General features: G+C 40.8%; 1 protein-coding gene across 1 annotated transcript in view; it reads right to left on the bottom strand.

The window, feature by feature from the left end:
• Window positions 1-1,166: 1,166 nt before the first annotated feature.
• The window catches only part of LOC131483360 (zinc finger protein 260-like), an 88,722-nt gene continuing 77,863 nt past the window's right edge, over window positions 1,167-12,025 (bottom strand). The window contains exon 8 of the mRNA XM_058681294.1: window positions 1,167-2,578. Coding sequence (XP_058537277.1) covers window positions 1,167-2,578 — 1,412 coding nt within the window. The remainder of the gene's footprint in view (window positions 2,579-12,025) is intronic.

Genomic DNA, 12,025 nt, shown 5'->3' with positions numbered 1-12,025 from the left:
TTATCAGGGACATTCTAGCACAGCTTTGCAGAGACAGAGAAATTGAGATACAGCCTACTGCTCTGTATGCCCAGTGAACAGGCAGGCCAAGATGGAGTTTCTGTTAGCTGAGACCACTGCCAGGGCTTCACCTCAGAGACACAATGTGCCATGTGCCTATGACGTGTTGTATCAGATAAGCTGGCAGAGATGCAGGAGTGATCTCCCATACTTACTATTCAAGGAGAGACAGTGGCCAAATAGGATCCACACTTGGCCAGGTATAACAAGAAAATCTTGCCTCTAGAAAAGATTCATCCTTCAAATCTGGGTGTTTATCATTACAACTGCCACATGCATCATTTGATAACTGTGGTTACAATATAGTTCTATAATAGGATGAGGAATTTTGTGATTCTAAAAAAGATAAATGCATAAATGACAAAGATGGTTTTTGAAACAAGTGGTACATACTGAGCATTTATTATTAACATTTAATCTGAAAACAGCATTCACATTTACCACCTCAAAACAAAGAGAGATCACAAATTGCATCTTAATTATTTTAGTAACAAATACCCTCTCTTCTGAAATAAAATGATACTGCTTATGTTTACTATTTAACACTTGCTGAGACTTTCAAAATGTTTCCACATCCATTCCCCTTTTACAATGTTTTGTGTTTGCACTCTTGCTAATCGTTGCTTTTTAATTCACTTTGTAAGCTTTGACACATCCGTTGCCCCTTTATAATATTTTGTATTTGCACTCTTGCTAATGGTTGCTTTTTCATTCACTTTGTAAGCTTCGACACACCATAACAGGTTTATGGTGGCCACTCTTTTGATTGACATGCTTTTGTAGTTCTGAGGTCTGTGACTCTGCTATTGATTGACTTCAGAAAATGATTTTTTAGTCAATGCTGTGTGTTTGATCATGTCTGTGAATATGCTACTTATTGAAGCATGTATGCTTTGCACTGTGCTGAAAAGGTTTGTGTATGATTTTTAACACACATGTAACACATTTCTGCTTTCCCACATGAATTTAGATGTTTAATAAAACTTGACTGCCTGCAACAGGATTTTCCATTCATTATGTTCATGCGGTTCTTATCATGTATGGATACTGTGACGTTGAATGAAACCTGTCTGGTAAGTAAAGGCTTGAAGATACGCACTACAATCTTAAGGTTTCTCCCCTGTGTGGACCCTCTGATGTATGATTAGGTGTGACTTCTGAGAAAAAGCTTTTCCACACTCACTACATTCATAAGGTGTTTCTCCAGTGAGGACACTCTGATGTCTAATGAGGTGTGGCTTACAAGGAAAGCCTTTTCCACACTCACTACATTCATAAGGTTTTTCCCCAGTGTGGATTCTCTGATGTATGATCATGCTTGACTTATGAAGAAAAGCTTTTCCACACTCACTACATTCATAAGGTTTTTGCCCTGTGTGGATTCTCTGATGCACCATTAGATTTGAATTCCGAGAAAAAGCTTTTCCACACTCACTACATTCATAAGGTTTCTCACCTGTGTGGATTCTCTGATGTATGATTAGGTGTGACTTCTGAGAAAAAGCTTTCCCACACTCACTACATGCATAAGGTTTTTCCCCTGTGTGGATTCTCTGATGTCTAATGAGAACTGAGTGATAACTAAAGCATTTTCTACACTCACTACATTCATAAGGTTTTTGCCCAGTGTGGATTCTCTGATGTATGATCATGCTTGACTTATGAAGAAAAACTTTTCCACACTCACTACATTCATACGGTTTTTCACCTGTGTGAATTCGCTGATGTGATCTAATGCTTGACTTAGCAGAAAAAGCTTTCCCACACTCACTACATTCATAAGGTTTTTCACCTGTGTGGATTCTCTGATGTGATCTAATGCTTGACTGATCAGAAAAAGCTTTTCCACACTCACTACATTCATAAGGTTTCTCCCCAGTGTGGATTCTCTGATGAGTAATGAGGTGTGACTTACGAATAAAAGCTTTTCCACACTCACTACATACATAAGGTTTTTCACCAGTGTGGATTCTCTGATGTCTAATGAGGTGTGACTTATAAGGAAACCTTTTCCCACACTCACTACATTCATAAGGTTTTTCCCCTGTGTATATTCTCTGATGTGATCTAATGCTTGACTGATCAGAAAAAGCTTTTCCACACTCACTACATTCATAAGGTTTTTCCCCAGTGTGGATTCTCTCATGTATGATTATTCTTGACTTATGAAGAAAAGCTTTTCCAAACTCAGTACATTCATAAAGTTTTTCCCCACTGTGGATTCTCTGATGTGTAATGAGGTGTTGCTTATAAGAAAAGCCTTTCCCACAATCCCTACATTCATAAGATTTCTCCCCTGTGTGGACCCTCTCATGTATGATTAGGCTTGATATACGAGGAAACTTTTTTCGACACTCCTTACATTCATAAGATTTTTTTGTGTGGAGTCTGTGTTGCCGACTTAGTGATACTTGCTGGTGAAAGGCTTTACTGTGCTCATTGCATTCATACGGATTCTCTGCACTTTGAAGGATCTGATCTCTAATGAGTTCTGACTTCTGGCACGTGTTTCCTTTACCTTCATTAGACAAATACAAATATTCTCCTGTGTCAGTTCTCTTTTTGGTGGTAAGGCAAGATTTATAGTAGCCAACATGAATTGCTTCTCCCACACTGACAGGTTGCTGATTACATGGGTCTTTGGGATAAACTTGCTCACACATAAGGACTATCTTCTTCCCGCTGAAATTTTTCTCATTTCCATTGTGTTCAAAGGACTGCTGACAAATCTGGATCTTGTCAAACTGACTGAGAATTTCCTTACTCTCGAGGTTGTTCTCAGGGACATTAGAGGCATGCTTCTTTTCAAATGGTATTTCATTAGGCTTCCTGTGGGAAAATCAAATTTAAAATAAACTATGACATCATTTTCTCTCCATTCAAAAAGCTCCAGATCTTAGAGCCCCTCCAGGGAGTAACTTTCCCCCTCTCCTGTTCCAAGTTCAACTGGTCAATTAACTCTAAAAATTTGGTCTACAAGTGTTTTTCATTATCTGTTTCTATACTATGTTAAAGGAAACAATCACTGAGCTTTCCTGGTAACATTTGGTTCAGTGAACAATATGGGAATTGAAAAAGAATTTTTGCTCTTATACAAGAGCTATGAGGCTGAAGGGAGCAAAGCGAAGATTCCAAGATGTTTGTACTAAACCTCTGGAAATGACCCTTGGCACCTCATGCCTCTGCACAAAGAGGAACACAACCACACACTCACATACTCCCCAGCCACTGCTTAACTCCAGCAAAATATTCAGATGGACTGTACTTGGATAGGTTTTAGCAAACAGCAACATGGAGTGGAATTGGGGGAGACTAGACTGAGCCAGGCTGCAATACATGCTGGTGGAAAATGAGTGGAGGCAAGCCATGGCAGACAGGGGGATGTTGGTGCTGGACACATGATCCCTGGGCGCAGGAGATCCAGTGGGGCCCTGGTAGCCTTGTCTGGGCCCTTGGGCACAGTTGTGTGATAAGCCCAGTTTATAAGCCCCAGTGGCTGTATGTGTGGCGGTTTATGTTGCTTGGCCTGGATCCTTGGCTGTCCAGTGCAATGGGTCCTGGGTCTGTGAATCCTGTGAGTAGAAGGTGTGGCAGGCCTCAGATCACCTGGCTTGGATACTTTAAATGCCTGCATGGTGGTGCTAGCTCAGTGAGCGCTGAGGGTGGGGCTCCACTGGGGCAGGATTGACTGGCTCGAGGTCTTGGTGCACTTGCAAGAACTGGTACTCCTCAGTTGAAAAGGAGTATTGACGGTGGGTGCCAGCGGGGCGTGAGCAGCGGGGAGTGCTGCTTCAGTTCCTCTGAGGGATCTCCCTCGGCAAAACCCCTCAGTACAACAATGCCTGGGGTGCGCACCAGCACAGCTTCTCACTGCTGAACACCTGTGGCCCCACAGAGGTGGGTGCCAGCACTATGCACCAGTGGCGGGGAGTGCTGCTTAAGTTCCTCTGAGGGAGCCCCCTCGGCAAATCACCCCAGCACAACAACAGCATCTGGGGTGCAAGCCAGCACAGCTTCTCACTGCTGAATGCCTGTGGCCCCACAGAGGCGGGTGCCAGAGGCAGGAAGTGCAACTTCATTTCCTCTGAGGAATCCCTCTGGGCAAACCCCTCAGCACACCAGCATCTGATTTTCACATTAGGTAAGTTTTGGGCAGCTCCACAACTGCAGGCCCTGAAACAGTGGCTAAGATACACATAGCTAGAGTCCCCGACGGCCTGACACATACTCTCCCACAGGCCTGAGGGGTGCTGGGGGCCTTCTAAAATCTGCCCCAAAACTAGAGACAAGGAGCCCTGAAGCTACAAAGTGCTGCTGCTAAGCTCTATCCCTGAAGACGCACACAGGACAAAAGGTCTAACCAACAGACCTTAGAGAAACCAAGCTACAGAGGGTTATAGACATTCAGGGGTTGATATAGCTATCCCCCTCACCAAACGTCTCCAATACAAGTCAAAGAAATTCTCCTTCAAAAGTAAACTAAAAGGAAGCAGCAAACTAACAGCTACTCCAAACTACTGCACAGAGACCAGAAGCTGTAGATAAACAAATCAGAGAATACATCCCCGAAATCAACAAGAAACAATAACACAATGAGAAGAAACTTTAGAAAAGGTAATGATCCGGACAAGAGAGCCAATACACCAACAAAAAAGACCAAAAGCCAATATCTATTTCGGAAATGCGAGATGAAGACATGGAAGCTCTACCAGACAAGGAATTTAAAAAAAATAATGTTAAAAGCTGTCAGAGACAATGAGAACTGGGAAGATTTCAAGGAATTCAAGAACCACATAGTTACAGAAATACAGCAAGTCAAAAACAAAATCCTTGACCTAGAGCACAAAGTTGAGAGCCTAACTAACAGAATAAATACAGCAGAAGAGAGGATCTCTGAAACTGAAGATACACAAAATGAAAGTACCCAGCTCATTAAACAGCTAGAAACAAGCCTGAACAAAGCCAAAACGACCATACAGGAGATGAAAGACAACCTAAAAAAATCTAATATCAGAATTATGGGACTTCCCGAAGGAGCAGAAAGAGAATTAGGAATGGAAACGGTGCTCAACGAAATTATACAGGAAAATTTTCAAAACACTTGAAACATGAACCCAGCCCAAATCCAGGATGGACAGAGAACTCCCAATAGATATGATCCAAACAGATCCTCACCCAGACACATTGTGCTCAAGTTCAACTCCAACGAGGACAAGGAAAGAGTCCTGAGACAAGTACGAAGCAGAGAAAAGATCACATTTTCAATCAGAATCACTGCTGACTTCTCTGAAGAGACCCTACAAACAAGGAGAGAATGGACAAAGATCTTCCAAATCCTGAAACAGAACAACTGTCAACCAAGATTAATGTACCCAGCAAAGATCTCATTTATATTCGAGAACGAAATCAAATACTTTCACAGCAAAGAGAAATTCGAAGAATATGCCAGCACAAAACCAACTCTTCAAAATCTCCTTAGAAACGTGCTAAATCCAGAAAAACCAGGGGCAAACCACAAGCAAAGATAGCAAACAGGAAGATCTCCCCACTAAAGTCCACACAAGGAGGGATAATTACACAGACACCAACACCCACAAAGACACATATGTATGGCAGGGCAAAAATCGCAGCCTCTCAATATTGACTCTTAACACATATCGTCTAAACTCACCAATCAAAAGGCACAGATTAATGGAATGGATCATCAAACAAGATCCAACTATCTGTTGCCTACAAGAGACACATCTAACTAGAAAAGCCTCTAAGAAATTTAAAGTGAAGGGATGGAAAAAGATATTTCATGCCAATGGACAAGAAAAAAAGGCTGGGGTAGCTGTCGTAATTTCAGATGATACAGACTTCAAGCTTACAGACATCAAAAAGGACAGAGAAGGACATTATATATTGGTGAAAGGATTAATCCATCAGGAAGCAATTACCATTGTGAACATATATGCACCAAATCCCAACACACCTAGCTACATGAAGCAATTACTTACAGACTCAAGGGGAGACGTAGATATGCACACAATAGTAGTGGGTGATCTTAACACCCCGCTAACAACAATAGACAGATCAACAAAACAAAAACTCAACAAAGAAACAACAGAGCTCATACAAACAATAGAACAACTGGACTTGGTTGACATTTATAGAACTTTTTATCCTAAGGCCACAGATTATACATTTTTTTCAGCAGTGCATGGCACCTTCTCCAGGATCGACCACATGATAGGACACAAAGCAAATCGAAGTAACTTCAAAAAGATAGGAATCATACCATGTACCCTCTCAGACCACCACGGAATGAAACTGGAAATCAGCAATTCAAAATGCCCCAGGAAATACAGAAACTCTTGGAGGTTGAACAATATGCTATTAAACAAACAATGGATCAGAGAAGAAATTAAAGATGAGATCAAAAAATTTATGGAAACCAATGAAAACTCTGACACAACATTCCAAAACTTGTGGGAGACCACCAAAGCAGTGCTACGGGGTAAATTCATCGCAATTGGAGCTCATGTCAAGGCCCAAGAGAGGCACCAAATACAGGAACTAAACACACACCTCCAGGAATTGGAAAAGCAGCAGCAGATGAGCCCCACACACAACAGGAAACAAGAAATCATCAAAACAAGGGAGGAAATCAACCAGATAGAAATAAAAAAAAAAACATACACAAAGTAAATTAATCAAAAAGCTGGTTTTTTGAAAAGATAAACAAAATAGACACCCCGCTGGCCCGACTGACAAAGAAAAAACAAGAGAAAGCAAGAATTAACAGCATCAAAGATGAAAAAGGCAACATAACAACAGACATTGCAATCATTCAGAACATAATTAGAAAATACTACAAAGCACTGTACTCCAACAAATCAGAAGACCACCAAGAAATGGAAAAGCTCTTAGACTTCTACCACCTGCGAAAACTTAGCCCAGAGGCAACAAACGAACTGAACAAACCCATAACTGAAGTAGAGATTGAATCAGTGATTAAAGACCTCCCAACAAAGAAAATCCCAGGCCCAGACGGCTTCACTATACAATTCTACAAAACATACCGAACAGAACTAACCCCAATCCTCTACAAACTCTTCAAAACAATAGAAAAGGAAACAACCCTTCCAAACTCATTCTATGAAGCCAACATTACCTTAATCCCAAAACCGGACAGAGAACCAACAGAGAAGGAAAACTACAGACCTATCTCTCTGATGAACATTGATGCTAAGATTCTCAACAAAATCCTAGCCAATAGAATTCAAGAAAACATCAGAGAGATCATTCATCCAGATCAAGTAGGATTCATCCCTGGAATGCAGGGATGGTTCAACATTCAGAAATCCATAAATGTGATACACCACATCCAAAAACTGAAAAACAAGAATCACATGATAGTATCAATAGACGCGGAAAAAGCCTTCAACAAAATCCAACACAACTTTCTGCTAAAAACCCTAACCAAGGTAGGCATAGATAGAAAAATCCACAACACAATCAAAGCAATATATGAAAAACCAAATGCCAGCATCATACTGAATGGAGAAAAACTGGAACCCTTCCCACTGAGATCTGGAACAAGACAGGGATGTCCACTTTCTCCACTGCTATTCAACATAATCCTAGAGGTATTTGCTGAGGCCATAAGACAAGAGAAAGAAATCAGAGGAATCCAAATAGAAAACGAAGAAGTACAAAATTAATGAACAAAACTCAACAGCCATAGTGTATGCAAACAGTCCCAAGATGGAAAAGACCTATCCAGCAAGATACCATTCAAAATTACAGAGAAAAGTATGAAGTATCTGGGAATAAATCTAACCAAAAATGTAGGAGACCTATTTGAGGAAAACTACAAACTACTTAAAAAAGAAATTGAACAAGACCTCAAAAGATGGAGTAACATGCCATGCTCCTGGATAGGTAAAATCAATATCATTAAAATGTCTATATTGCCAAAGGCAATATAAACATTCAACGCAATCCCCATCAAATTGCCCAAAACATTCTTCATGGAACTGGAAATAATGATTCAACGGTTCATCTGGAAACACAAAAATCCACGAATGGCAAGAACCATCCTGAAGAACAGGAAGTTGGCAGTGGGAATCACAGTTCCAGACCTCTGGACATACTATAGGGCAGTGGTTATCAAAACAGTCTGGTGGGCCCAGCAGCGTGGCCTAGCAGCTAAAGTCCTCACCTTGAATGCCCCGGGATCCCACATGGGTGCCGGTTCTAATCCCGGCAGCTCCACTTCCCATCCAGCTCCCTGCTTGTGGCCTGGCAAGGCAGTCGAGGACGGCCCAAAGCTTTTGACCTTGCAACCGCGTGGGAGACCTGGAAGAGGTTCCTGGTCCCTGGCATTGGATCGGCGCACACCGGCCCGTGGCGGCTCACTTGGGGAGTGTAATATCGGATGGAAGATATTCCGCTCTGTCTCTCCTCCTCTCTGTGTATCGGCTTTCCAATAATAACAAAATCTTACAAAAAACAAAACAAAGCAAAACAAAAAAAAACAGCCTGGTACTGGCACAAAGAAGATCAATGGAGAAGATCAATGGAGCAGAATAGAAACACCAGAAGAGAACCCACACAGACACAGACAAATAATCTTTGACAAAAAGAAAAACAATAATCCAGGCAAATGGGAAGGTCTGTTCAATAAATGCTGTCGGGATAACTGGTTGATAGCCTGCAGAAACAAAAAGATAGACCCACATCTTTCACCATACACTAAGATCAAATCTAAATGGATAAAAGATCTAAACCTACATCCAGAAACTTTCAAACGTTTGCAAGAAAATGCTGAAAATACTCTGCAAGATCTAGGGGTAGGTCCCAACTTCCTAAAAAGGACACCAAAAGCAAAAGCAATCAAGAACAGAATAAACAAATGGGACCTCATCAGACTAAGAAGCTTCTGCACAGCAAGGGAAACAATCAACAAAGTAAAAAGGCAACCCACAGAATGGGAGAAGATTTTTGCGCACTACGTAGGTGATAGAGGGCTAATCTGCAGAATACACAAAGAACTACAAAACAACCAAAATACCAAAACAAACAAGCCACTCAAGAAATGGGCACAGAAAATGGGTAGACATTTCACAAAGGAACAAACCCAAATGGCAAATAAACATATGAAAAAATGCTCAAGTTCCCTGGCAATAAGGGAAATCCAAATTAAAACATCAATGAGGTACCACCTGATGCCAGTGAGAGTGACCCACATGAAGAAATGCACCAACAACACTTGTTGGCGAGGGTGTGGTGAAAAAGGAACCCTACTCCACTGCTGGTGGGGCTGCAGGTTGGTACAGCCTCTATGGAAATCAGTATGGAGAACATTCAAACAACTGAAAATCTGCATACCATATGATCCAGCAATAGCACTCCTAGGAATATATCCAGAACACCTGTTTTATGAGAAACCAACATGCATCCCTATGTTCATAGCAGCACAATCAGTAATTGCCAAAACATGGAAGCAACCAAAGTGCCCATCAACAGAAGACTGGATAAGAAAGCTATGGTTCATCTACTCCATGGAATGCTACTCAGCTATTAAAAAAAAAACAAAATGCAGCTCTTTGTTGCCAAATGGGCCAAACTGGAAACTATAATGCTAAGGGAAATGAGCCAATCCCAGAAGGTTAGATACCATACGTTTGCCTTAATTTAAGAGGATATGATGTTATGTAAAACATGTTATTTTATGAATATTATGTTATATATTATGCGTAAACTAAAATTGAAATGTCAATGAGGTGGTCACACAAGGTGGTTAAGAACCCGCATTTATTTTTAACATATTGGTTACTCATTGCTATGTCAATTAATTCCATAACGATGTAAATTTTTGTGGATGGTATATTGGAAGGGTCTCTGTAAGAAGCCATTGAACTAGGCTGGACATTAAGATGCTGGACTCTATGGTTGGTATATGCTTGCAGGGAGGGAATCTCAACTGAACTTAACCTGTGGTCATGTAACAGAATGGAGTAATCCACCATGGAGGAGGGTGTGGAGAGCGGTGGGGGAAATCCCAGTACCTATGAAACTAATACAATGTAATTAATGAATAATAAAAATAAAAAAGAAAAAAGAAAATCAAGAGTGTTAAGTCCTTACAGGCAGCAGGAACCTATGCTTAGGGTTGTCCTCCCACACTGACCATATGCTAATCAAGGATGCTAAGTCCCTAGATGTAGTGGAAATCTATTCTTTCCCTCTTTCACTAATCTTTAGGTCCCTCCTTCTGTGATGCACTTCCTCCATTAACCGTTTCAAGAGTAAGTTGGACAATAAGATGCTGGACTCTATGTTTGGTATATGCTTGCAATGGGGGATTCTCAACTGAACTTGAACTATGGTTATGCAACAAGGTGGAGGAATCCACCATGGTGGGAAGGTTTGGGGAGGGGTGGGGAGAATCCAAGTACCTATGAAACTGTGTCACATAATACAAGGTAATTAATGAATTAATAAAAAAAGAGTAAGTTGTAGAATCAGGATTGTAATAGAATGTGCTACTGATTGACATGTACCATCTATTGAGAACTTCTTGACAACAGGATTAGTGTGGCTGATATCCTGCCTCAAGGGGAAACAATTGGCAGAACTATCCTTAGGAATTTCTGCTTGACCAGGTGTGAAAATTAGGTGCCAGAGTTTGTGAAGACTTCTGTGCAAAATAAAGAGGACAGCTTTCTCACACTGTCCATTATGATCCTGAAACTGTAGTGGTCCATTTATTTTCTATGCCTACTCCAAGCACCCTTCTTAAGTTCTGAACTTCACTTGAGCTGGACTCTGGCAAAGGGCAGAGAGCTGGATGTTCAGTGAGGCTTCCAGGGCACAAAGCAGTGTTCATATATGTTCCCAGTGCTTGCAAGGTGAGGGCCAGCCACTAAGCTACCATGCCATTCCCTCGGGTTTGATCTCTAGAAATGACTTATGTGGGCCTTCAATGACCTCCTCTATACTTCATACACGGGTTGAGCAAAAGCCAGTTTCTTCAACTTTGTCACTCATGTGGCTTCCTACCACTGACAGCTGAACAGCCATAGAATGGTCAGTGTACATTGGAAGCTGTGTAATAGCAGCTATTTCCTTGCTAGTTGAGAGACAACCAAAGGGAAGTGTCTTATCCACAGGTTCCTGTCCAGACAAGGAATGCTCAGGGCACACTTAAAAATCTGAGAGCCTTCTGAAAAATTTTGCTGTCTCCATTTAACAGCAAATCATCTTCTGGCTCTATCCCAAGAAATTCTATTTGATTCCCTCTGCTTTTATATTCATCTGTTCACTTTGCAAATAAAACTTCTGTCTGAAAATGAAAAAAGAAATAGAAAGAAAGAAACCCTATTTCTCAAGTCTCATTTTTGCAAATTTCCCTTTCGTATTGTGTTTCAACTATGGCCAGAGCTAATGCTAAGCATCTTTGTGACAATGCAGCTCTCTTTTCAGTTATTCTATAATTTTTGTGATTACAACTTGCCTGAAGATTATCTCTTGACCTTTTTGATTAGCTCCAAGCTGCTCATTCTTTCCATGGGGATCTGAAATGAGCAAAAGAGTAACCATATCTATGAATCACATCTAAATGTTTCTTTTCAAAATTTCCAGTGAAGCCAATGAGATTTGTTGCCATTCTAGATACAGCACATTTTAATATTAGTGAAATGTGGACATTTATGAGCAGTATTAAATAGGCATTACATCTCACCTATTAATGCCTTAACTTAATACCCATTTTTTTAAATAAAAATTTCAATTAGTTGAGATTGCGTATTTAACTTAAAGCAGGATATGACAGAAAATATGGAATAAAAATTCAAACTAAGGCTTGGGGTATCTTACATCCTATCTTAGCTCTAGTTCGTCTTTTCCTGGCTACTCTGCTTTAAAAACAACTTCCTGAAAATGTATCCTGGGAAGTGGCAGATGTGATTCAAATGTT

This window comes from Ochotona princeps, chromosome 25 (genome assembly GCF_030435755.1).
Source record: "Ochotona princeps isolate mOchPri1 chromosome 25, mOchPri1.hap1, whole genome shotgun sequence".
Taxonomy (NCBI): Eukaryota; Metazoa; Chordata; class Mammalia; order Lagomorpha; family Ochotonidae; genus Ochotona; species Ochotona princeps.
This window is presented reverse-complemented; position numbering and strand designations above follow the sequence as displayed.